This window comes from Scophthalmus maximus, chromosome 2 (assembly GCF_022379125.1).
Source record: "Scophthalmus maximus strain ysfricsl-2021 chromosome 2, ASM2237912v1, whole genome shotgun sequence".
Taxonomy (NCBI): Eukaryota; Metazoa; Chordata; class Actinopteri; order Pleuronectiformes; family Scophthalmidae; genus Scophthalmus; species Scophthalmus maximus.
Genome location: NC_061516.1, coordinates 15353744 through 15381544, shown reverse-complemented (window position 1 = coordinate 15381544; position 27801 = coordinate 15353744). Strand labels below are relative to the sequence as shown.

General features: G+C 42.0%; 1 protein-coding gene across 1 annotated transcript; it reads right to left on the bottom strand.

Moving 5' to 3' along the window:
* Window positions 1-31: 31 nt before the first annotated feature.
* On the bottom strand, window positions 32-27301 carry lrch2 (leucine-rich repeats and calponin homology (CH) domain containing 2). The gene is made up of 21 exons (XM_035624827.2): window positions 26657-27301; window positions 17661-17805; window positions 17330-17456; window positions 16973-17078; window positions 16275-16411; window positions 15946-16076; window positions 15621-15708; window positions 13908-14004; window positions 13682-13779; window positions 13472-13539; window positions 12338-12442; window positions 11865-11933; window positions 11384-11446; window positions 10224-10272; window positions 10001-10141; window positions 9460-9510; window positions 9290-9353; window positions 6867-6979; window positions 5174-5311; window positions 4922-4999; window positions 32-4180 (listed from the first exon to the last, which is right to left on the bottom strand). Exons 1-21 carry the CDS (start codon window positions 26910-26912, stop codon window positions 4061-4063), a joined length of 2244 nt encoding a protein of 747 aa, XP_035480720.1. The 5' UTR covers window positions 26913-27301; the 3' UTR covers window positions 32-4060.
* Between the last annotated feature and the right edge of the window lie 500 nt (window positions 27302-27801).

Below are 27801 nucleotides of genomic sequence, written 5' to 3'. Positions count from 1 at the left end.
AGCATGTTATGAAGACAACAACAGTCCGATCTGCAAAGAGTTGGACTTTATTTCATATTGACCACGTTTGCTGTTTAAGAAAACCCAGGAATTTATACAGATGATATGTACAGGTCCAGTCATTCAGTATTCTTGCATGCATTTGACTTGTTTTAAAATACAAAAAGCTTGTATACTTGAGCTTGACTTCTTCGCGGCAGTGTAGCGTTTAGGCATTAGTTACTTGTTCACGGTTTTCTTTGGATGAGATGACAATTGTTACATCATAGCTTGCTGATATCTGTTGTGAGGTGTCCATTTGATGTGTGTGTTTTCAGTGTGCTGTAAAGGGAGTGTCATGGGAAAGCAAAGTGAAAATTAAAAAAACAAAATTAAAATCTGGACTTTGCTATTTCTCAAAAAAGAGGCAAACTTGCCCCAGCAAGTCGGATCTGTACAAGAACAAACATGAGCTGGAGAGAACTGTTCTCCAGGTTAAACACTATGTTCACATATGACACACACGCATGTGTTAAAAAATGATCATCAACATACTGTGGGATTTCCACCTCTTTAAGAATAGGTTCACAAGTCAGTCTTAAAACAATATTTGTGCAGAGAAAAATATGTACAATCATTCCTTCAACCACACTGACCCTGAAGAAATTTCACAAGCCGACAACTTTAGTGTAGGAGGAACAAAACCCCCAGTTTGTGTGTTAAAGACACTTAGTTAAGTTCAGTCAGTTGATATGAGGCTTAAGGAGTCAGGAGTTAGAAATCAAGTGGGCATGTTTACAGTCTTCGCAGCACCACATCCCATCTTTATGTTGCTATATGCCTCCACCACAACTTAGCAAAGAATCACTGTGCTGTAAGAGAATATTTCAACATAAATGTGGCCAGATTTAGCAGATTTGCAAGTGATTCGTCAGACTCAGAGCCTTGTATTATTAGCCTGGCGTAGTCAGACTAATACTCAAATGTGTATCAGGGATAGGGGGGAGCAAGAGTTTCCTGGCCGAGCCAAAATAAATGAGCTCCCAGAATTCGTCTGGGTTTTAAGGATTTCTCGATGTCCCGTAAACTCCCGACTGTTGTTTTAAGGTTGATTACATGAATGATAGTGGCCACAAGGATGTTTCGCCTTGAGGGATATGGCACCGGGTTCATTAACAGTACAAATAATGATTGAAAGGGCCACGGCACGTACAGCAGTGTATGCAGGTAAAACAAAGATAAGGCATGCTGCATTACAAAACAGAGAACAGAAGTCTGTCTGTTGTTCTGCTCCCCTGAGCGAGCAGATGGATGAGTCACCTCACCTTTAGGATGTACAACTGAGAAGTGAAGGAAATTCAAACCAGTTCTTGTGAGGTATCTGACGCACATAGACATCACTGTGACACATTATACTTACAAGAATGGGTGAAGAACAAGAACATTTTGCCTTTCTTTCTGTGTTTCTGTCTTTCTTTCTTTCGACAAATTTCTTTTCAGCTCCTCTACTTGTGTGAATCCAAAACTTGAGTAAAGCGTGCGTCACCTGGGAAACCCAAGACAGCTGAATATGTGCAGTGACATATACAACAGCGGAGCGTACAGTGAGTTATTGCAGTAAGTTGAAATCAGTTTTTGGCAAATGGAACTAAATCCAAATCCAAACGCTCATGAGATGTAACAATGCTACCATCAGCAATAATGCATTTCCTGGGGACTCTTGTCGTCCAGATATAGTTAGACAGCTTCTGTTACGCGAACATAACCCAGAGTGCCCCTCTTTTGAGTTATTTTTCAAATGATCTACTAGTGTTTCATAAGAGACGAACATTTCATTAGGTGATGAATGAACTTGCTCTGTAGATGCCGTTCTAAGATGCTGTCCACTGGGACATTTGATGTGCACAAGTAACATTATCATTAGTTTCCTATGGAGGTTTATCTCTGTGTGGCAACTAGGCTTATTAAAAGAATCAGATTTTGATCAGTGTTACTTTAACAGATACCCAGGTCACGGCTCGTGCTGTCAGCTGGATTAACTTTGTTTGTTTTTCTTCCCCTTGTTGAGTTTGGTCCTCCCTGTTGTGTGGTTGTGTGTGTGTGTGTGTGTGTGTGTGTGTGTGTGTGTGTGCGTCCTTTAAAGAGCTGCTTGTTTGTTAAATACATGGTTGCTATAGGACTGTAAAAGATGACCCGTCTGCAGCATTAGAAAACAGAGTAATGGACAAGGCTACTTGTGGACTGTTTTTGAGGGATTTGCATTTGCCTCAAGACTAATGTCACTCAGTGATTTTCTGAAATCATAATGAAAAGAAATAAGGTTCAACGGTTGACTGATTTCTGCATATTCTACACTCGAGGCCTGATAAGCTGGAAGCCCTGTACAATTCTGTATCTCTGTGGTTTCTGATCTTTGGAACATGACGGCACAAAGAGGAAGCTGAGGCTCTCATGAGCAATATTCATGTTGGGATGTCTGACCATGGCACACACAAGTGACACTTGTACTATGAGGACCAAAGGACTTACAGTAGATATGAATGTGATCTCTCCGACCAGTTTGATGGCCAAGTGGAGCTGCAGCTCATCAGCAGAACCGCTTCTGTTAAACAAAATCTGAAGCCTCCTGTTCACGTGCAGGTGAAAAAAAGAGGTACATGTCTAAAACTATTAACCATGGGTTTCAAAAAACAGAAATGACTGCTGGATATAATAAAGTCATGAAATAATTTAACAAACCCCTCCAGTAAGGCACAATATTTTAGGTTTTTTAGACGTCACAGTGCTGTTTGATGACATAAAAACTTATATCAGCAAAGCATGTCCCATAGCCGGACGACCTTTAATTGATATTTAATTGATGTCATATTGACACAGGTCATGAAATCCTCAGCTTCTCTTCAAACCCAGTCTCCTCCGTAGCCGTGTGAGGTACGGCGCTTGAATTACCAACATTTCATTCACTGACATCACTAACCTCCACATCAAATGGTGTTTTGTGTAAAGAGACAAAACGTCTTTCCAAGCTCACTGAAGGTGTGAGAACTATGAAATGAATGGTGCACTGCGGCTGCCACGTTGAATTTCATCTTCTCCAGAAAAAAAGAAAAAAAGAAAAAAAGAAAGAAATTGCACGCCAACCAACTGACAATAAGATGGATGTTGTCCTGTGGAAAAAAGGATCCATTAGTAAGGAGTTTGTTTGTTCAAAATACACAGTGCTGTTTTACTGTTCACATAACTTTCAGTTTCAGTTTACAAATCCGTAAAGTTGATCACGTGAACGTGATCGGCTCTTGCGCAATGTTTGGGACAGAATCAACCCCCTTTCTGTTGACAAGACTTTGCCTTGGAGGGGGTGAGCCTTGCAGTCTCTCTCGATAAGCAGAGAAGATGCAATTGCTAAAATGCAATACTTGGCAATTATAAAATCGGGCTCGGCTACTGAAAATGAGGTACAGTAGTGTCCTGATGGAAAACGTGTAAAAAAAAATCAACAACACACAAAAGAGTAAGAAACTCAAGAGGATGAGAACCACTCGAGGTCAAGAAGTGGTTTGGGGGTTATGAGGCCAGCGTGCAGCTTCAGTCTGCTTCAGTGGAACAGTGAAGTCAAATGTCCGTCGCCTCCTCGACAATGCGTCCAACAGCTGCGTGGAAATGTTGTAAGCACTGGCACTTATGGGCTCAATAACACTGAGCGTGCCGAGAGGGATGCACAGGTCTTTTCTACAGACCCTTTGTCTCGTCTGTCCCCTCTCAGCCAGCCCAAACTGTGCAGCTCAGGAAAACACAGTCACATTGCAAGTCCACACACACACACACACATACAGTACAGGGGAACCCGAGTAACTAGAACAGGATGCAAATGGGGATGTGATGGACAGGAGGTGGGCGGCGGCTGACATCATATGAGGAGACGGGGGCTTTGCAGCCTCCTGTCTCCTGTTTCAATCAGGCAGAAAATCCACTGGGTCCTCACCCGGAGGGGCTCTCTGGTCCCTGGCGATAGGGTGTGGGTTTGGGCCGGGGCAGGAGTTGGCTGGATGGCTGCAGCTTGGATTCGACATTCCGGCTCGTGTCAAACAGCTGACAGCTGTGAGGGCTTCAGGGCGGGCAGGTCCAGCAGAGCCTGGACCGTCACACCCACCTTCACCAGACCGCGCTCCTCTAGGATGTGATGGGGCAGACACAGCTCGTCCTGAGTCGGCAGAGAGAGACGTCACACAGAGAGATTTCAGCAACAGGGAATAAGAATAGTTGGTTCACTGTCTTTCGAAAGAAGTGAATTACAACCAACCGTGCAGATAGTTTTAGATTCTCTCACTGCTTTTAATCCAAGTTTTGGTATAATGTACACTGAGGGTTTACAAATTCAGATTTTTCCAGTATCCAAAATGTTGTTCATGTTCCTCAACTACAATCAATTCAGTAGTAATTTTCTGATCCATAAATTCAAAAGAATATCTAGTTTTGAAAATAAAACACCTACGGGCAAAGCAATCCAGCCTGATTGTGATGGATCAGACTTCTGTCATAACAAAGAGACATTGAAATGTGTCACAAGAATGTTCCGTCTCAATTTGTGAACCCGAAAGTTAACTGTTTATGACAAGATTTGAAATGACGTTCTTCACAATCAAAGAGGAGAATCCAAACCACATAGATTCACATCTACATTTTCAAATTAAAATATTTAAATTCTATACATTTTGTGTTATTTTAAAGGTCATTGATCAGCATACAATTATCACCTAATTGTATTTAACAATTAGGTGATAAGTTCTTCATAAAAAATGTAATTGTTACAATCTTTACACCATATAAAACTATTTGTGATGATATGACTCTTGATAAAACCATGAATTACTGCTAATACAGGGTGCAACTGTGTTTGCTTCAGAAAGTACGCACAATGGAAATGGCAGATTGCCGATATTACCTGTGGAACGCCCAGCTTTTTACAGGCATCCAAGAAGTTCTCAACATTCCTACGGCATTTAGCCATGCTGAGCTTTGGCTGGAAGCCGGAGTGTCAGTCATGTTAGCAAATAAGAGCAGATCAAACAAAAATAGATTATGAAGCTGCAAGGTTGGGGTAGACAGCAATATGTGCAGCTTGCAACAACATACAGTTATGAAAAAACACAGTTATGAAAAAACTATTTTTCAATCAGCGTTTGAATGAGCTTACCACTGCAGGCGACGGTACATGGATGCTGGCAACAGACCGAGGGCAAATGTGATTGGCTAAATGGCAAAGGACAACCCCGTCCATTAGGGCAGCTCCAACATCATCTGGGAGCAGCACTTTGAGTCTGGACTCAATGTTCTGCAAACACATCAACAATAAAACATCTTGGGGGGCTGAAAAATGTGTTTATGGTGAGTTATGGCCTTTTATGCCCAAGTTGGAAATGATGTGAGACATGATTCGATTTCGCTCCGTTCGGATGAGGCAGGGAATAACTATAATTTATTACCTCAATTTTGATCGTGGTAATGATTTTGGAAGGAATTCAAATGAAGTTACCGATGTGCCGTGCTTTTCTTCTTTCTCCACCAAGTTGATAAACAAGGGATTCCTCCGAAGTCAGCGTTGCCTTATATTGTTTTCTAAATGTGAAACTTGGCTGAACACACTGTGTCTTTGTGTCAACATATGTTTTTTTCTCCTCATATTTCTGCGAGTTCAAAATAAATTAAATGTGCACTGGAATGTTCTCCCATTATTTAAAGTCCACTGTCTGTGTGCGCTCGCTGCTCAGACCTCTCAGTACTGGACTTTATAGCTATCGACATGGCCTTGCTGCCCTCAAAACATCCTGTACATGCATAGCTGCATATCCTCATAGGCCAAAGAGTGCTGAAGAGACTGTTTGGGAGATGGGCCTTTCTGTGTAGGATCGTAACTTGCAGCAGGAAGTGTGTTTGGAACTTTTCTAAATCTAACCAAGTGGCAACCCATCGTGACTGTCAGGGTGGTGTTTGTTTTTGTGTTTGGTGGGTTTTCTTTTCAGTTTCCTCCCCCATCTTTCCTCAGAGACCATTCATTTTTTTCTCAATAAACACCCTTGAAACCATCCCTGCCTCTGTCGCTACATTTCGGGGGCCCAAACAGAAAAGCCATATTCTATTATTCTAAATAAAACCATGTGTTACCAAATGAACATCATGCTGTATTGAAGAAGATTTGAAGCTGGCGATGGAGACATGCCAGGGGACTGCAGATGTAAAGTAGCCATGGGCTAACTCTGGTACAATGCATCAAATGTTTACATTTATGTTCTTCAACTGTAAAAGGTCCTTCTTAAATAAAAATAAGGAATGAATAAATAAACTCCTAGTTATAAATCAAGTGACTTCTATAGAAACTGCCCTCTGCTGGTCATTCCAGAGAATACAGGTTACAGACACTTTTGAATTGGCTTCATTATTCCGACTTTTATATACAGTCCATAACTAACCTTTAACCAAACCAGAAAACGCCTGCTAAATAGTGATGCGGTATACATTTGGTAAATTGGTATTAAAAACAACCAATGGTACCCATCTAGTACATAGTACTAGTACTAAAACAGTGCTCCTACTTATAAATGTGTGACAGACAGTTGGTAGTTTTCAATGGAGGTGATGAGGTGTCATGGTCAGGTATGACTCTACCTGTTCGACTCAAAATCATGTGGATTTGTGACACGTCCGTATTGCTAAATAGGAACACTCACTACGACACATGTCCTCCGTACGTCTTATCTAGATTTAACTGAGCCAAAAAAAGGTATAATAATTGCTGGAACAAAAGCAGGAACTGACAGGCTTTGGCATCCACATGCCTAAATGTTTTGTGCAGAAACGCAAAGGCACAAACAAGCCGTGAGGCTGCTGACCTGCCGTAGAAGTCCTATTTGCTCCATTTCCTCTCGGAAGTGCTCCATCTTCCTCCTCATCGTGAAACTGGGGTCTGTCGAGCTGTACTCCTGACGGCTTCCTCTAGTGAAGGCTGCAAGATTAAATCAAGGGCATTGTTCTACATTTGAGATAACACACAGTGAAATACAGAGAAGGAAAACATTTTGTCGGATAGCTGGTACGGACTGTCATGGCAGGTAACCCTTTGGCCGCCTGATGATAACAAAATGAACGCCGTTCCACCAGGAAAGTTGGACAAAGGCACGTATTCGTGTGTGGCCCGAAAGCGGCGCCCCATGGTTCTGGATATTATCTCTGCTGTCAAGAATAGGGTATCGTGGCTATGAAACAAAGCTTAATTGTGCATGAAGAAATCTCACTGCAATCTTCATACCTCTGTTGTTTTTGGATATCATCAAGGATTGCTTCACACATCATTCTTTTACCCTTGTTTCTTTGAATGCTACAAAGCATCAGTGAGTTCACTTCTCATAACTTTTAAAGAGCCATTTCCTCCAAGATTTTGTTAGAATGGTAGCACGATCAAAACCCTTGTTTTGAGCTGGCTGCTCCTTTATTTACCGTAACTCTGCTTCTTACAATTTCACTCAGGAAACAACTTTTTGGCTTAAACTTGTCACTATGATGTAAAAACTGATTGCACTGTGTAATGGCTATAGAAAGACGACACCATCCACGCTTATATTGGTCCCTATGAGTCTTCCTTTAACCACGCTATTCTCTTTGCCACCAGTTTTCGCCAAAACATGACGACTCCATTTTACGACACAAAGGAACTGCGTCACCCCTGTGATGGAAATGGCAGACAAAGTAATAATACCACCTGGCCCAAAATTTGTCTTTAAGGAAGAGGCCATCTAATCTTCATCTCTCCAAACATATTACAAGCAGGACAATTTTCAGCCCGATAAGTTTAACAAAGCCTTTTCTTATTTGCTTAAAGATACTGTACATCGACCTTGCAGTCCGACAGAAAAGCAACAAAGAAGAAAATGCTTTCTCACCAGAATGCACAGTCAAGTAAATTCACATCCAGTCAAACATAGGCCTGGGCAGGTATAACTTGTCCCAAATACATATCTAACAATAATAGAAGGTTTTGAGAGATCCTCGTTATTTAGGTTCACATAAAATCCTCCACATTAATGGGGCAGTTTGCGAGATTCATTGTGTTTTCAGAGTGTTTTTCAGTGGAATGTTACTCAGGTAGCCTACATTTACTCAAGTAAAGTACAAATAGGAGGAACTTGTACTTCCATTTTTTTTTGCGATCCACTATATTGGGGAACTACTGTAGACATTCTCAGGAGTGAGCATTCACTGGTTTTTCTTGTCTTAAATTACAATAAACTGAATTATTTCCATTTCAATTTCGACTATTGGTCACATAGTACACGCAATTTGAAGGTGACCGTGATGGGCATTTCTCATCATTTCCCTAAGTCTTACAGACCAAATAAATGAATTGATGAAATACTGCAGTACAGATTACTTCATTATAGTTATAGTTGCAGCCTAATATAAAACACTTGCACCTCAACCAACTACAAAAGTGAAACGCTGCTCACACATGCATGTGGAGCTAATGATGAAAGTTTAACAGAGGATAATTTCTGTGTACATCGCATCGTAGAACCTACTTCAGTTTTCAATGCAGGACCGGTACTATACCTAAGTAAAGGATCTTCATATTTCATCCACTACTATAGCTGTACATCAGTGATAATAAAAACATTTTTCCATGATTTCTTAGTGCACCAAAACACTCCTCAATCATAACTTATGAGTGCAACCAAAATAGTACTAATCAGGCGATGATATGATAAATATAGATCTTGTTCAGCCCTGTCCTTTACAAATTAAAACAGTTCCTCAGAAACCTTCCCCACTTCCAGAGAAAATGTGCTCCAGCTAAAAATATTTTGGCGCCTGGAGCGGAAAGTGTTCAAATGAGCCTTGGGTTAAAATGGGGGCACCTACTGTTTATGCCAGATAACTCTCTCTGCTAAAATATACCCTCATTTAGCTTATCTCACTGATTTGAAGGTATTTCAAGTAAAAGACATCTACTTTTTCTGCTCATTGACATAGCAAATACATGGGGAGAAAATATGTTTTGCTACTAACCAATTTAAAAAATATTCACTTATGTCTTAAAGGTTCACATCATCCAAGTCTATATTTCATTATTATATGCAGAAATGCATTCAAAATGGGAATGGACTGCCGCGAAGCTCGACGTGGACTTCCTCACGTCCTTCCCACGTTTAAAAGATGTGGCAGTTCTATTTATAAAGTCCCACGAATATTAATGCAGTGAACAGGAAACCTCAGAGCCATCAAGTTAAGACAGTGGCAGTGAAACAACAACATGTATTACCTGATCTTGGCTTTAGTCCAAACACAGTCAAAGTGGTGCTGAAGTCAGCATTGCGTAAGCCTTCCTGGAAAGGAAACATCCATGGTAAATCAGAAAAGGGCACTATAATTTCACTGAAAGTCGAGATATTTCGATTTTCTCTCTCCACACCGTAGGTTTCTCACACTCACCTCACAGTCATCATTCCCACAGGAGTTTTTCCGAGAACTCTGACACTTGTACTGTCAGGAATGGGGGGACAAAAACAGTTTAACTTCATGATTTGACACTAGTTGTTTCCCGTTTCATGGTTTACTGCTGAACAGGTGTTTGACTATAGATGGAAGCCTGATGTTTATTTTATAGATAGATGTATTATAACAATCATCATACATTCTTTCACACTACCATGTTTAATCAAGCTGTTCAAATGAATCTTTCCTGAGACTTTCTCAAGAACCTTTGTGGTGACATGATGCTCATTTAGAAGACCACGCAGCAGTAACAGCTACAGATTTACGCATTACAAATGTATTCTCCCAACACTGATGGTACACATATTCTTTGTTTAACCAGGTAAAAGATGGTATCTAGCACAGCAGGTTTAATCAGCCATGCTTTTGAGGAGACTGCCTTGGAATCAGAAATTAGCCTCAGACTTTAGCCTCTTCCGTTTTACCAGTCACAAATTAAGACTGCTGCAGTTATGGCACAACATGCGCCTGCTCATACCTTTAGATAATCCTTTCTCAGGTACTTGTTCCGCCTGCGCTCTTCATTCTGATTGAGGACGGGTGGGATTTCGGGCCACTTTGGCTCCGAATCGGACTGATCTGTCTTCAGGCTGCCATCAAAGGAGCAAGAAGAAGACGGCTGTAGAAGCAAACAGTTATAATTAGAATCGTCCTCTGCATCGTCCAGAGAGAAAAAACGTAAGTCGAGGAAGAGTTTTTACCTGTCCACTAAGCACTGATGCTCCACTACTGCCTTCATCCAGAGAAGCACTTGAATAAAGAGATAACATCTTTTTAGAATATACTGTGCACATATAGTACAGAACCGTGTATTTATTTATCGTATTTAACTTTCAATCAATGCACAATAACCAAAAAATACAGACAATTAAATCATCATATCTGGTGCGACCACTCTTTGTCTTTTGAGTAGCATTTATTCTCGAATTTTTTCAAGGCAATTGGCAGGTAGTTCTTTCTGTCTCCTGTCTCTTCATGTGATCCCAGACCGGTGAGATGGGGCGACTCCACTTCTCAACACTCAACCTCAGTCGTGCTTCACTGTTGCCTGCAGACACACTCGCCCCTTCAGTGCTCCGCAGCTCCTCTGCAAACTAACAGTTTCCTGTTGGAGCCGGGCAATTCAATATCTCACTCGTGGGGCACCTGTTGCCATTTTTCTACACCCTCGTTCTTCTCCCTTGGATTTGTTTCCACCTCAGAGGAAAGTCTCTTTGGCCGCAAGTCCTTCATAAAGATAACTTCTGACCAGACCTCTCCGGATTGTGAACTCCTCCCAGCTCATTATGCAAATAAGTAACGAAGGTGAGATGAACTTAGATATAACAAATAGTGCACAATGTGACACACTCATTTTGGACAAATAGTCAGCTTATTGCACACATGAGGATAGTAATAATGTGATGAAATAATAGAAGCATTACCTTATAGCACAAACTGCATATAGAAAGATAAGAGCTGAATACAGTGTATTTTGTCAGTTAGTGCTTGAGTGTACACAACATTTTTGACGTCTCAGGTGTGTTTGTGCATCTTATCATGAGAACAGAGGAGTCGACTATCCAGTTCACCTCTATGTATAGCATTTTTCATTCATTTATTGAAATATAATTTATAATCTAATAGCTAAATAAGGATAATTCTTTTTCTGTTTTTCTTCAATATGAGGATCCAACGAAGCCATGATATCAAACTGTAGTAGAAGTAAAATATTTGCCTCTGGATTTTTTCTTTTTGTTGTGCATGATTTTTTTTATTTTTTACAAAACCTGTTGGAAACAGGTTGCAGTGTACAGTTACTACATGACTGGGATTTTTCAGACCAGTGCGACAGTACAGTGCACAGTCATACATTACGTACCTTCGAGCGGCCTGAGGCGGAGGCCTGGGCTTGCTGCCGGAGCTTCCAGAGTGACTAAGAAATCTACAAAAAGACGATCCGGTCACAGTTGAAGCGCTTTATAAATGTAGATATGAATATAAAACAATTGGGCTGAGTAATTTTCAATAGAAATTTCCCCAGTAAAGCAATGGAGTCAAAACAACTTGCAAAATAGGTGGGACTGTGTTTACGAGTGTTGTTGTCAAGCAACAGTGCTGATTTATGCTGACTTTTAGCTCATGGGAAAAGTGGGCTAATGCCACTTATAACATGGAAACATTTCCATACATTCAAAACATAGACACAACTTAGATATCCTCATACTCATTTATGTATGACAAAAAACAGGACACACACCAGAAACTGACAAGAGTAAAGGCATGTTTCACCAGTGTTTTATCGACCCAGTGTGACACAGAAACTGTCTGTAAATGACAATAAAGAAAGTCTCCCCGTCTACCTGTGCGCCCGGCCAGTCACTCTCCGCCGGTGAATAAGACTCTCTGCTCTGCAAATTAAGGATCGCCGTCTAGAAGCCGTACGTCAAATGTGCGGTAGCCGAGTCAGGGGAGAAAGCAGGGAACAATAGATGATCAGGGAAGGAAAGGAGTGGACAGAGAGAGAGTGAAGTAAAGCTGATAAGAATTTGATTTGCAGGGGGAGGGGAGGTGCGGTAACGTGGGGTTGATGGGGCGATAATTGGGGACATATGGAAAAAAAACATCTATCTGGATATTGAGAAACAGAGAATGAATCCACAGACATGGGGGCGATGAGAGCAGCGTGTTACATGATGAGGAGGAAGGAAAAAAGCATCGAAAGAAACGTGGATTTAAGCAGTGCAGTGAATGACGAATTAAACTAATGTGCAAGTCTTTGACTTTCACAATCAGACGGCTTTTGTTGTGTAGAAGAGAAGCGAGGGCCACACACCTATTCTGCTGCTCCTGCTGCAAAAGCTGAACAGCAATCTTCCTCAGATCCAGCACTTCCTTCAGCTCATCATCCTCTTCCTCAACTAGCTGCTCCTTGTCAGAACTGCGACAAGTTCAAAGTCAAAGATGTTGCCATCAAAGACGGTACACAATTTAACATCTTGAGTCATGCGTTTGCCTTTGGCAGCAACAATACATTAATCTGGCCTATATGCATATACTAAATATCTGCAATTACATTTATTAAGAGTAGTAGAGTTGGCTCTTTACCACCGAAACAACAAATACAAAAAAGCCTCTCTGACTGGCATATGTACACTAAAGTATGATTGCATCTAAACTTATCTCTTTGACTGTTAAAGCTGCACTCGATTTTCCATAATTTTTTACGGAGGTAATCTCAAAATATTTCCAGATGTTTTAAGAGACTTGCCATCAACAACTTAAATCATAGCAAAACAGATATTCCAGTGTTAACAGATCTAGGCTACAGCTGCCCATCACACAGAGCAGGCGATTCCCAGTCAGTCAACCATAGCAGATCAGACTCACTGCAGAGACATGCAAGGCAAGGCAAGTTCATTTTTGTAGTGCACAGTGTCGCTAGTCAGTACATGTGGGGTGTCTTCATCTCATTATGTTATCAAGTAATGTATCTTCTTAGCTGTCATTTCATGATTTACTCTCATGATCCGCTAGTACCAAGATACTCTTGTGAACTTTGTGGAAGACTTTAAGAACAAAGGGAGGCGCAAAGACTTTATACACACAAGAGGGGCACAGGTAATGCTACACAGGTGAGACACGTTGGGAACAGGTTCAGATGATCACAGGGAATCACAAGAAACAAATGACCACGGGGAGTGAATTACAACATAAAACAGGAAATACAAAACTCAAGATGCACACAACCTAATGGATCACCAGAAAGTAACATAGTCACATAAACCAAGACACACAAGGCAGGGCAATCAAAGGAAACATATACGATAAAGTCCACAAGAGTGTCTTGGTCCTAGCGGGTCATGACATTTACAATAGATAACTTGAAGAGAGACTTTGGCTTCAATTAAGACAAACACTTTTCATAACTCAAACTGAGACAAGCTAGTTGATTGGCCGTTTGACTCACCCCGACTCCTCCTTCCAGCTGTCCTTATCTTTGCTTTGTTGAGACATGTGGAGAACTTTCTCCAGTTCCTGAAACACACACAGACACCAAATTACAGACCAATTAACAGATATTGATTTCCACTTCCGCAGACCACCCAAACTTAATCTTTGCCATCATCATCATTAAATTTGTTGCTCACATCGGTGTGCGTGATACATGGATTCATACCTTTATACAAGACATACGAGTGCTCTGCTGCCCGTCACACTCTGACAGCGCAGAATCCTCGTCCTGGTTGGGCTCTATGAAGTCATAGAGATCCTGATCTGATAGAGGGAGGAAGAATCCGCGTTGATCACATAAACGGTCACATTAAAGGCACGTCATTCAACAACAACCCCCAGGTCTCTGCTATCCTTTTCAAAGGCAATGTGTGATACTTATTTTGGGCAACCTTTGCAGGAGTCCATTTTGGAGAGGAGCGAGAGGGCATCGGCACGGGCTGTCTCTGAAACCTGCGAGTGCAGGCTGACGGTGTCGTCATCTGAAGGCTGCAGGACACAAAAGGAGTGACCTCCAGTTAAAAGTGTGTGTGTGTGTGTGTGTGTGTGTGTGTGTGTGTGTGTAAATGTTTGCACATGATTGTAATTCAATCCAAAATAATCATTGTGAAGCAACTGCAGAATTTAAATCGCTGATTCAAACTCTACTCAGTCTCTTTCATCTGCTTCCATTTCTTTGAGAATTAAAAATAATAGCCACTTCAGATGTCTTGCCAGACATACCTCTGAACTTCACTCATTAAAGCTTCCTTCTCGCCAGTCTATGCACGGCCTGGTCTCTATAACATATCAAATCTGTCTTTTCATGACCCTGTTATGATTCGACTCCCCACAAGAGATATTGAACAAAGACTTTCTTGACGTTCTGAACTTCTGGACTCTGTTTTATTTAATTATGCCCTTGATTTGCATTCTTTGTGTATCTCTGTTAAGTTACTTTTTATTGTCCTTTGTGTTTCTTGTATTAGGTTTGCCATTTCCTGGTTTACTTTGAAGTCAGGTTCCTTGTGTCTCTTTTTGTTCTCCTGTGTTTGGGGTCTTTACTTTGCCGGTGTCTCCTGCCCCTATGACTGTCTGCTCCTGCTCCTAATGTGTCTCACTTTTCTTCAATCTTCCCTTGTGTATGTAGGGTGAGGTCGAATTGTCAAATTGTCTTAGGAAGTTTCCTAAATCTTGAAGTCACCCGGAAGTATTTGATCAGCAGCCATGGTAAGAGCTGTTCGGATGCTCTAAATGTATAGGAAAGAAGCTTCAATGCTTCCTTTCCTATCTCCTTTAGCATTAGGTTCACTGGAGCTTCCTATGCGAAAGGATAGAAGATATAGACGCCCCACAATTCATGTGAAGAGTATGAATATGACGCAGAAGAGACGCACGTCATCATGTAAGTTACCGTTGCATACAAATCATTAACATCTGATGTCAAACACAAATTTGCATTTTTTGTAGTCCATCTTCGAATATTTGCAGTTTCACCACGGCAGACGCACGTCGATAACATCCGCCGTCAAGTGATGACGTGGTATAGTGAAAGTCGAGTCTGATTCTCTGAGCATCGCTGACGGCTTTTCCTAAGTCCTATCAGTCTTCCTTTATACCTTTCCTTGACCTCATGACTTTTTCCACTGAGGTCAAGGAACAGTAGATAGGAAGGACAATTAGACCTCACTCTTAGTCTTTGTGCTCCCATTCCTCTCTGTCGGTTGTCTGCGATTACTCCTCCAGTCTGTTTCTGTGTTTGTGTTCATGGCTCCTGTGTGCAACCTGTCCCTGTCCTGTTCCAGTCCATGTCATGCCTAAGAGATTTTTGTTATCGTTACCGCCTAAGACTGTCTGTTTTTTGGTTACTGTTTTGTTCTCCCTTTTATTAAATATTCTATCTGATTCTGGCAATTGGGTCCTGCCTCTTTGTCACAGCCTAACAGACCCTCAGAGAAGTGTTTTGCTTCTCTGGTGTTGACTATGAACAGACTTTGAGATAAGGCTAATGCTGGCTGGCTAGCAAAATAAATCAAAAAAGCATGGTTGGACATTTGCGTATCTCAAACTGTTGCAGTAAATCACACTCATCACATATTGGCATTGCAATCATTGAATGCTTGAACCTCTGTTGTAGAAAGCCTCTTGTCGCCGTTGTCACTACCAATACCAGAGTCCGGCCCGTGGTTCTTACTGGGATAGAAATCTTCCATGCTGGAAAGATACACAACAGGCAGCTCATTAGGTTTTCTGTTCATCACAGTGAATGAGAACATTGGCATGTGCTCTTGATAAATAACCATTTTAAGGCATAACATAAAGAACAAAAAAACATGAATAACAAAACTGGATGTAGAATAAATCCCTGCAGAATACAACTTTATCAGGAGTGATGAACAGATGCATTGCTCGTCATGACGAGGAAACAATACTTGGTAAACGCGAACGTACCTATCAGTAAGTGGCTGAGGGAGGCAACGTTTGCCGAGGGAGGGGAGGTCCAGGGTGTCTGGTTTCTTGTCCATCCTACACGCCTGGATGTTCAGGTACTTGAATATGTGCACTTTGCCCTTGAGACAAATCTGAAACATACAAGCATTACGGTATACAAGGTGTCTCCACAATCCAGTCCTCAGTCACGCTGCAAAGTGTGTTCCCCCATCCACTAGATGGTGCACTTGTACCAGGCTCATTTGGACGTGAGGGAAACGACAACCTGTCAACTCAACTGCATACAGGAAACCACATACATACTTCAAATCCACATCACAAGCTCATACCTGTGCTGGTGGAGACTGCATAGGATTGTTGTCTAGGATGATGTGCTGCAGCTGCTGCAGCTTCCTGTAGGCTGGAGGAATCTCCGTGATCTTATTGCAGGAGAAATCGATTCGGACGAGAGGCAGGTCAGCCAGCTCTGCAAGAACGGACGAGAGAACGGTTTCATGGAGAGATTTTCTTTGAGTGTGCTGCACTGCTTCTAGCACATCTAGGGGATGACATCTTAAAGGAGTTATCCAAGAAAAAATTACTATTGCAGGTCCAGAGCAGAGGCAAATATATCCTAGTTTTTTCCCCATTCCAGTTCCCATAATGCAAGCAATAGCACATTGCTTTTTTCTATTGAGTGCAGATTTTTTTTTAATTTAAAAAATTGCAGTTTCCAAGCTCCACCCCTCAGGCTTAATCAGAGGATTAATCAGAGGATTAATCAGAGGACGTATCTGCAACTGCCTCTATGTCTTTGTCCCACATTTTGTTCAAACTAGGTAAATTGATGTGAAGTAAACTTGACCAACAGAGGTGGGTCACAGCCTTATACTTTTCACCTTTAAACTTTATTAATTATGGCTTGATGCTGCTGTTCTTCTGTTCTATATGCCAATCGAAGGCTGTGGACTGTGTAATTCTTGACAGCAGGGATTGTAAAAATTGACGATGGAGCTTCTCTGAAGAAGAGCACGAGTGACAGACTGACCCTCAGGCAGCATGTGAAGACAATTCTTCCTGATGTTGAGTTCTCGTAAGGCATGAAGCCTCCCCACCTGAGCTGGCAGCACCTGGATCTCATTACAGCTCACGTCCTGCGAGGGGAAGCATAGCGTAAAAGCAAATGGCTGTGCAATATGCATACTGTACGTCCAAATGCAGTGATACACACACACACACACACACACACACACACACACACACACACACACACACACACACACACACACACACACACACACACACACACACACACACACACACACACACACACACACACACACACACACACACTCACTCACTCACTCACTCACTCACTCACTCACTCACTCACTCATTCACTCACCAATTCCATCAACTCTTTGGCCTTGCCGATCTCTTCCGGGATGGACACCAGCTTGTTGTTGCTCACAAGCAAAACTTTGAGGGGGAGGCTGAACAGGTATTTTGGCAAAACTGACAGGAGATTTCGACTGTAGAGGGAGACAAAACATCCACCTACTTAGTATCTGGTGATGACTGGGAGTTGAGTTTCAGCCAAAGGGGAAATGCTTCTCTTCCATGTAAGCATTTTAACCATGTTGGCGTACTGAAAGGGGAACAAGTCCCTCTAGAGATATAAAACTGAGTCCACGTAATCGTTGCAAACTGGAAGTAAAGTGTCTGCAGTGGCTCACCTGACGTCAAGATAAGTCAGCATCTGCAGATTGATGATGGCCTCTGGGATGCACTTGATGCAGTTGTGGTAGAGATGGAGCGATTCGAGGGGGGCAAACAGACACACTTCTGGAGGGATTTCTGTGAGGCGATTCTTGGACAAATCTGCAAGGTGCAAAAAACAGAGACTGATTAAAAAACTGCATACACTTTGAACATACAGAAGACATACTGTATACATTAACCCTTCGAGATCTGGACATTGTCCATTGTGTTTCTTTAAGTCACGAGAGGTCATGTGCTTGAAAGACTGATCGATATCTTGAGTCAAGAAATCTTGTGTCTAGAAGTTGAATGTGCTACTGGCAGTGTATTACCTCAGTATTTCAACTGTCGATCTCACGGGAGTAGAACAGTGATGGTTTAGATTTGTATGAATGGGTGGAAAGTGACAGATCTAACGTCATTTCCTTTTTGTTGAAAGATCAGCTGCAAGCGATAGAAGATAATCACAAACTAATAATGATAGGATATGATCGAAAAAGTGGATATTGTACAGGTGGAGTGGAGAGGTGGAGTGGAGATTTGGTACAGGAAAAGATTTTTTTACCACTGCAAAGTCTGGAATAATAATAAAAAATTAGCTTGATCATTCTTGACTAATTTCTAAAGATCTATACCTGTACAACTATATAACATATATATATATATATATATATATATATATATATATATATATATATATATATATATATATATATATATATATATATATATATATAAACATGTTATATATTGACATGAATTTAGCATATAACGTGATATACCTAATTATATTGTGCTACATTTAGCATGTTGGCATGCCAACATTTTCAAATTAACAATAAACACAATCCGTCATAAGATATTTCGCAATACATCCAATCTCGTGGCTGAGCGAGAGGAAAAGTCAGGGAATCACCAAAGTCAGTTTGCTGCATCCGCTGGAGACCATGAATATCTGTACCAAAATATAATGACAATCCATCCAGCAGTTGTTTTTCAGTCAAGCTCCTTCATGCCAGGATTGCCAAGAGCTCAGGCATATATTTGAGCAAATGTATTGGGGACAGGTCATTTATTTGTGAAATATTCTTGAAAAATATACAAATTTAAAATAAAAAATATAAGAAATATTTAGTATTTGCCTGTAATTAAAACCTACAATAAACTTAAGTATGACAGTTTGTGTAAACTTAGACAATAACTAATATAATAAAGCTCTGCTTTACTGCTGAAGCCAATTTGCTGCAAAATCACAGCCCTGCATCAATCAGTCAGTTTGGCAACAAATATATAAGAGTGTTCTCTCTTCTAGTCAACGAAGATGAGCGTATTGCCTCACATTTGCATGTGCCTCCTATGATAAAATATTTACATACTGGCACTCTTGCCCAAGAACGTCAAAGTGAAGGAGCACTCACACAGATACCGATGGTGAAGCTTATTTTTCTGTTGTCTGCCCCCATCCCCCCCCCCCCCCATTTATATACATCCTTAAGTGATTTATAATTTTATCATAGGCTAAATGTTTTCTATGGCATCTGAATTCAAATAAACCTTTATGTCTAGATGCCTCATCTACAGTCGCACTGTGCTGCAATGTAATTAGCCTACTTCCATAAATAAAACGTGTCAGATGGAGCCAGACGGAACAAACAGAATACTGATGATTTTTGCAGTTTTTACAGTCAAACTAGTGGCGAGACTACTGTATGTTACACTGAAGAAACAAAATCAGGTCAGTAAAATCAAATATCTGGAATTTCTAGTGTGGGCATAGTGAAAGGAAAGTCAGAAGAGGAAAGGAAAGGAAAGGGTTAATCTTCTGACACACAAACACACAAAAAATATCATTACAGTGAATCCTCCACCAAATCCACCAGGTTCATGTTCATGCCAGAGGTCTACATTTTCACATATCTACATGAGTCTGAGGCACATTATCCCTCAAGGTTGCTGAATCACTCGCACACACAGCCCAGGACATTTCGAAGCACACACTTGCATGCACACAAATCCACACTACAATAAACTCTCTGTGTTAAACTTCTATGAAATGCAACCTGACGTGAACAGCGAGTATTTAAACAGGTACGGTGAAGATTCGCAGGACCTATGACAACAGTGGACGGCTCAACATCTTACAGAATTCACATTCAGACACATATTGATTCAGCTGCCTCTAATTGGTGTGTGTGCGTGTGTGTTTGTGCGTGTGTGTGTTATCTCTGGGTGACACAGTAATTAAAGACCTGTGAGGAGCTGCTCGCCATAGACAAACACTGAGCTTTCCAATTATTCTGTCCCCCCTAATGCCACTGGAAAAGGACACACTACTACAACCTCTATTCCCTGAATGAATGCGGTTACATATCACTACCACCCTTTATCAAACAAATTAGCTACTACGTTCGTGCTTTACCTAAAGCGAGCGTTCTCTGAGCCACTCAGACTAAGACATTTTCACTTTACTGTGGATGAATTAAAAGGATAAAGCATATACAAATTGTAATATCAGTATTTTTTTCTTCGAAAAAGCATTATGACTAGAAACTGACCAATATGGATTTTTTGGGGCTGATGTCGATACCAATATTAAGGAGTTGATACAGATATATCAAAAAACTAATTTGCAATGATCCCTAAACTGTCGTTATCAAACCCTTATGACAAAGAAACATAATTGAGGCTTGATACTTTACAAAAAATAAAAAACCAACAAAACAACCAAATACATAGCACTTGAATTAAGAAAGTAAATCTTTTCTGCATTTTTTATTATGTAAAATGAAAGTTTTCATATCGCCAAACACAGACGCCGATACCAATCTCTCTGCGAAAGGCACATTCAGTATATCATCAGCCAACCTATGAACAATATAATATATTCATGCAGATACTGTCTCCCTGGGGTTACAAGGTGTCATGAGGAGAGCAAAACTCAAATGACCAACAATAGACCTGACCGGCCTGAGGCCTCGCTCGGTGGCTGTGGTCTGAGCTCTGGCAGCAGCCGGTAAGCAGAAGTGAGAAGCAGACCATGACACAGTTAGCAGCACGATGAAAAGAGGTCAGGTGGTTCGGGGAAACAGAAATTAACACATGGGTAAAGACCAAAGCTGGGGTCACAATGTGTATTTGTTTTCCATTAACGGTAAATTCTGCCTCTCCCTGAGGCTCGGACCTTGATGCTGTAACCCAGCTGTACACGGAGGACTCCCCCACCTCCCTCCCTCCCTCCCTCCAGCCCCGCCGCTGGGGATCCTTCTGTAGCAGTGGGATCATCTGGGTCGATAGAAGATGGGGGTGGGTGGAGGGAGGCAGTCTTTGTGAATCTGTCCACCTCCAACCCTGTTGTCTCCCTCCTCCAGCCCAGGCCATGCGCCATCTGCAGCCCACAGTGGGTGCTTCATCCACCTGCTGGTCGCCTGGAGCTCCCGCAGGACAGGGCTACCAGACGGACGAGCGCATCAGGCTCCACTCCGCCGCACTGCACTCTCACGCTCAATCAGCAATCTATTCATTTTTGTTGGTAGGGCCGACGATGTCTGGCTATGGCTTCCCATGACACAGCAAACTCTTCACTGACAGATACCCTCTTTCTACTGCGAGCTGCTGCAGAGGGATTTGGAACAGGAAATATTTCTGTAGATGACTACAATTAAAAATTCAAACGGCCCATGAGCTTCACACAACAGGACATTAAATATGATTGTTTACGAGACGTCCCGGTATCGAGGGCAAGAGCTGCAGGGAAACAGAAACCAAAATACTTCAATGCTGAACCTTTTCTCTGTATCAATTTGCCAATGTTGTCACAGGGTTCGATTGAATGGAGACAAAGACGGAACAGAACAGGAAAGGACAGAAACATGATTAATTGGGGTTAATTGTCGTGCCCTGCAGCAGATGAGGCCACGGTTTCTGGACAGCAGGTTCCGGGTGTGGTCTGGTGCTCTGCTGTGAGCTCAGAGCATGGCAGGTACCATGGTGATCAAAAGCAAGGTGCTCCTGCTATTAATCTGCCTCCGACACCTTAATGAGATTCATCAGCTTCTGCGGAGCCATTTCAGGAAATATACTATTTTCCCCCTTAGTTTTTGACCCAATTGCTGACTGAAATTATCCCACAGCCAAAATGATATGACTTACATATGTTTCTCACTTTACTTACAGGCAATTTAAATAGATTCTGACTTAATGAATGGATATAGAAGATTATCTGTCAGTTTGACGAATCATTTAAGCCAAGTGATAAGTACAAATGGAAAACACATTTGCATTTAATTGTATTTGTAATATTTTTTCCCGCATCCCTATTAACCCCGAGCTACCACACAAACCAACATCATTTGCATGTATTTCTTTTGTTTTTGATTTTTACATTGCATTATGACCTACAGTAAATCCCCAACAAGCTAATTTCAGTTCTACGACTTGTAAGGAAAACGTCACATTGTTTTACATCCAGCTCTTAAAATTTCCTTACCTGAGCTTCCCCAGATTTCCTCTTAATTTCTTTTTTTCCCCCCAGAAGCTAAAGTCACGTGTGGTACAGCGAGCTTGTCAGACACTTCCTAGTAAAATATCAGTATAACATTTCCAAATGTACATGTTGCCACTGCAGGGAAAATAATCCCCAATTAATGAGAAACTCTTTAATATCCTGGAAACGGACAGTGGGATGTTGGAAAAACACTATATGATTAAAAACTCTAATTACAAAGGAACTCTTTTCAATAACCTAAGTGTGTGACATAATAAGCTCTCAAGATGATACATGTTACTCAAAGCCCAAAATTTCATTTTAATAGTTTAGATATATCCAAATATTTAACAGCGGCATCATTCATGAGATAAGGCCTTTGTGCTCTTGCCGACAGTTATGTCTTGTCTAGACACCCAGAGGCACATAGAAGGAATGTGAATGTTTTTCAGGCTACAATCAAAAACTACAACTGGTAGTAAAGAAAACTTTTGGGACCCCTCGCAGCAGCGCAGCAGCATCTGCTTTTCTTCACAGACCAGGAATATCTGATTTGATTTTAAAGTATGAGAGTGAACAACAAATAGTCTAAGTAACTAAGGGCATTTTTGCTGTTTTTCCCCACGAGCGTCTTGATGCCTTTCAAAGGAGTCATCCTGCGATGTGCTTATACTTGGGGAGTGACACAATTACACTATTTGTACTGGCTGATCCTTAACACCAAGAATGCCACCTTGGTACTTGGGTCCTTGGGGGTATTGTCCTCCACAAGCTGTCTTGAAGAACCAAGAATGTGACAACGGAGAAGAAATGAAAATGAAATGTGCATTGATCACTTTGAAACCTGTTTAAAGCAGCTGCGGACAGTATACACTGTATGAATATGAAATATAGACAGGCTTTTTTAATTTGCATGCACCCTCAGCTAGTGACAAAAAATTACACTTCTCCATCTTTTCTGTGACCTCACATTCTTGCCATGTGAAATAGTATATGGCAGTTAAATATTTCACCAAGCTCTTCATGACAAAGTGCAAGAAGGTGAAAAATTTGACAGATTCTGTGCAGTTTTTAAAAAAGGGGGAACAAACGAAAACCTCAATGTTCTGCACATCCCCCATTCTTATGTATACTAAATTAATCACTGTTTTCCCTCAAAAAAAGGAATGTATTTAAATAAATCTATTCCCCTATCAGCTACCACACACAGTTCAGCAGCTGATCCTTCTGCTGCCCACACTTTGTTGTATGTACTTCTGAGAATAACGCTCACACATAGACACACTACATGATGCTGCAGTGGAAGCGCCTCACACTTTCTAGTGTGTGTGAGTGTGTGTTTGTCCCCTGGAAGGCAGAGAAATGGCAGGCAGGGGCATGCATGGATCTGAACAGCTGGCCGGTGGACGCGCTGGGCCCCGGCCTCTCTTCTGTCTCTCCTGCACTTTCCCATGGGAAAACAAAGTGACTGGAGACTAACTGTCAGGAGCACACTGCAAACAGACACCCTTGTGTGAGCCGGCCTCTCTCTCTCCTTTTCTACCCTCGACCGGTACTCATCAGTCAGATGGAGACCACTCAGTCTGACCCTGCTCTGTATATAAAAGCACCATGTCATTTCTAAAACCAGCAGTGTGATGGATCAGAGTTACAATACCAACCAGTTTATGGTGGGACAACAGTCCAGATCTGGATAATTCCTCATGCATATATGATGTATGAGGAAATAAAATGCAAAGATAAATACAACTTAAAAACAGTCTCAAAAGGAGGAATCAGTCAGTTCTTCTTTTTCATCAACTTTAAATGCCCGGGGCAACAAAACAGTTAACACAAGTCCTGAAACAATTCACCCTAACACACTCTCTTTTGAAAGGGAACTACGAATTTGACTACCAAAAAGTCAGAATGAGTGTAAGAGGTTACAGAGGTTTTTAGCCTTGCCTATTCGTTTTTTGACATAAAAGGGGAACATGCTGTAAGGATTCTATTGTATTTTTGGAACAATTTGGAGACTGGCCACACAAGTCTTTGCCGACAGCTGTTGCAGTTGTATGGGTATCCTAAAATGCGTGGTGTACATATAATCAGGACACTTAGGGCTTTCAAACAATATACAAACTGTCAGTGTTGTATGAAGATTGAGTCCAGTACAGACCAAAACACCACCAAGGCCAAAGCGTCCCACAAGTGGGACAATGTATTTCAGGGAAGGAACACTATATGAAATCATGAGGCCTGTGTGTAGACTGCGTTGTTGTCAACAAAATGACTGCTGATCAACTCCATTTGACCCTCTCAGAGAGGTAAGGAAAAGGAAATAGGTTACACCTAATGCCCGTCATCTCAAAACTTTCAAATACCAAACAACTAAATTGTCAGGACAGGTTGTTTTTTTTGGGATGCAATCAGTTCTGTGACAACACTGAAAGACGTGAAAGGCTGCATGCAGCCTCATAAAGCTGTTTCTGTTCACCGCAGAGATTGTGCTTGTGAAAAATGATGCTGTGTGGTGTTGATGTCTCTTTGCATATTTGAAAGTGAGAGCTTCCTCAAGCACACATTTCTATTCGAGGTGTGGAAATGGAGATGTGGAGTGAAAATGCTGCAGAATTCAAAGTGAATATAGAGTATAGAGAAAAAGAAAAAAGGCGTGACAGAAATATATGCTCTCTCTTATGATTACTATCAGTGCTATATAACATGCAGTCGTGATTACAGCAGTTATTTTAGAATCCGATATGCAACAATCTCAACAAATCTTGAATGTCTTGTTTCAGATGGAGGCAAGCTGGTGATTTATACAGTATATATCGTAACAAGTGTATACATTCAGCGGTCCATGCGGTCCTGTTGCATTTGACACCAACCGTGACATGCGAGACTGCAAAAAATATAGAGGGCTTCAGCTCCTCAACGTTATGAGCTTCTCAGAGGCAAATTTGAAATGACACCGTTACATCACATCATTTCGCCACGCTCACTCAAAACTGTGGTTCATGCAGAGTTTGGGATCCATTGCAAGCAATTGAATGGATGTCGCACACTGTCTTTACACACATCGATCCCTGACACTGAGAAGCGGCAATCTGCAGCGGTGTCCAAAACATGTGCTTGGTGTTCAACAAACCTGCTCACTGACTGATTTGTCCCAAGAGGCGAATCTGTGTCTACAATGTGCCATATTATGATCTACTATATTTGACTCCATATATAAATCTGTCAAGTCTTCCAGAGGGTAGGATTTTCTCTGGGTCAGAAAAAAACAAAAAAGGTGCCCGGGTATGAAGAGCTACCAACATTTTTGAGCAGAGAATTCAAATCCCAGAAGGACAGGTCTCGCCAAACAAACCAGTGGCTTGCCAGAGTAACACCATATGGTGGGTGGACACCTCAGGAGGAGGAGACTGTGATTCTCAGATCCAGCATCTGCTCGGAGTCTGTGATGACGACTGAGGAGTACTTCATAATGATTGATTAAAAAATGACTACTACTCATACTCATTCAAATTACAGACACTATAAAAATACACATTTCTACACTAACGAATCCAAAAAACTGCTGCAAAATCTCATCAGTAGCATGGTCGACATGAGTTGGACAAACCCTTTTCTACATGATAATGTCTAGTACAAATTAGTATGTATGGCCTGACCCTGGTAACACGTGAGCCTAATACTGACCTATACTGACTGCCCTGGCTGTTTGGGCACAGAATGAGATGGGTCGTTATTTTTTAATCTCCTCTTGCAGAAACTCAAAGAAATAGACGAGATACAATAATACAATGATTAGATACAATCAGACAACTTGTACTCCTCCTCTCTGACAGATCATGGGCACATGCACCCAGTTCAGGCCGACAGGCGAGCAGGGGGGTGAGGCTGCAAGATCCCTTCCATCTTTTGTCTGCTTTTGGCGAAAATGAAAAAAAAAAAAAGCGTGTACGTGTACGACATGCACACCACACGTTGGCTATTCAGACAGCAAGAAATCTACACCTCGGCACCTGGGTTCGTTCACGTTGCGCTCCTTCTGCCCGGGGGCCAAGTGTGCCGCAGCTCGCTGCGCGAACCAAACCGCTGCACGGCGCCGCGCGTGACTTGGGTGCGCCTGCCTGCCGGGCCGCCTCGTCCATGTGTCTCCGGGGGAGGCCACTGGGAGCTGCTGGCGTGGACCAGCGCACAACCACACTACACGGCCACAGCAAAGCGCTGTGATATACGAGTGGACAGGGATTACAACCGGGGTGTCTGTGTCTGTGCGTCCACGGCGGCCACTCCGGTGGGCGCAGTATCCCTTTAAATGTTCTCACCTACACGATGCGCCCCTGTCCGGAACATCCGACCAGCAGCGCGTGCACAATGCGGGCGTGCTGCGTTCACGAGCCCAATCAATCCGCCGGTACATTCTCACGATACAAAAAAAAGCTGAAGGCGACTCTCGTGGGTTTCCCCTGTAGTCCACGCGTGCACACGGCCACCCACCTGCTTGTGTTGTGTCGGTCAGATCGTAGCTCACACCCGGGTACTCCCTCAGCCTCCTGCCGCTCAGGTTCAGCAGCCCCGAGCACACGGCGTCATCCAGAGCCCGGTCCAGGCTGCGGGCCGTGTGGTGCTGCTGCTGCTGCTGCTGCTGCTGCTGCTGGAACTGGCTGACGCCCGGGCTCCAGTGAGGTCCGCCGGATATGTGATGGTTCTGGGGCGCCGTGACAGCTCCCACACCTCCCTGACTGGACGCCATTTTCGTAAAAAAGAAATTACTCTAACAATAATAACAGCGCACAGCGGCAGTTTCTCCGCCCATGCGCACACACGGTACATTCCCGGGACGAACGCTAGGGGATGGGCTTCTGAGGTGGTGGTGGTGCTGCTGCTGCTGCTGCTGGCGGTGATGCTGGTGATGATGCTGGTGATGATGGTGAGCAGGGTCTGGTGGCCATTTTAGGGTTTTACCCTGCCTCCACCTGCTAATACCTACATCCCAGCAGGGGCCCCAGTGCAGCACACATGGGGCCCAGGACCCTTCATGCAGTACCACATATGATTTTTCTTCAATTGAGCTTCCAATGCCTAGAGGCCAGTGGGCGGTTACTGACAATGATTAATCACTGTGATAAATACTAATATCAGATACAGGTATTTTTTAACGCTAGGTGTCCTGGGGTGCCGCGTCCTTTTGAATAATGCATCAGACTGTCTATATGCCAGATTAGATATATACAGCACCCATATAACAGGTCATTATAGGAAGATCACTGGGAAGATAATCTACTGCATACTAATCCTGGTTATAGGGGACAGCTACTGGCAGACTCATTATACTTAGATAGATCAATGTGAAATCTATTCTATTTTGTATTTAACTTACTTGATTTTTTTCTTTAAATTTACTTTCTGTTTTAATATATTTCACCACTACAAAGCTAGTTATAGAGATATAATTTCAGACGTCATATTTATACTTTCATTTGTGAATGGCCCAAATGTATAATTTTACCTGTGGGAATCAAGGTGTCAGAAATATATTGTCATTTCTACACCTATGTCCAGTATATAATAAGACATCCACTTTTCATGCAAATAATCCGATGTGTTACGATAAAATTATTGTTATTTGATCAAGTATTAGA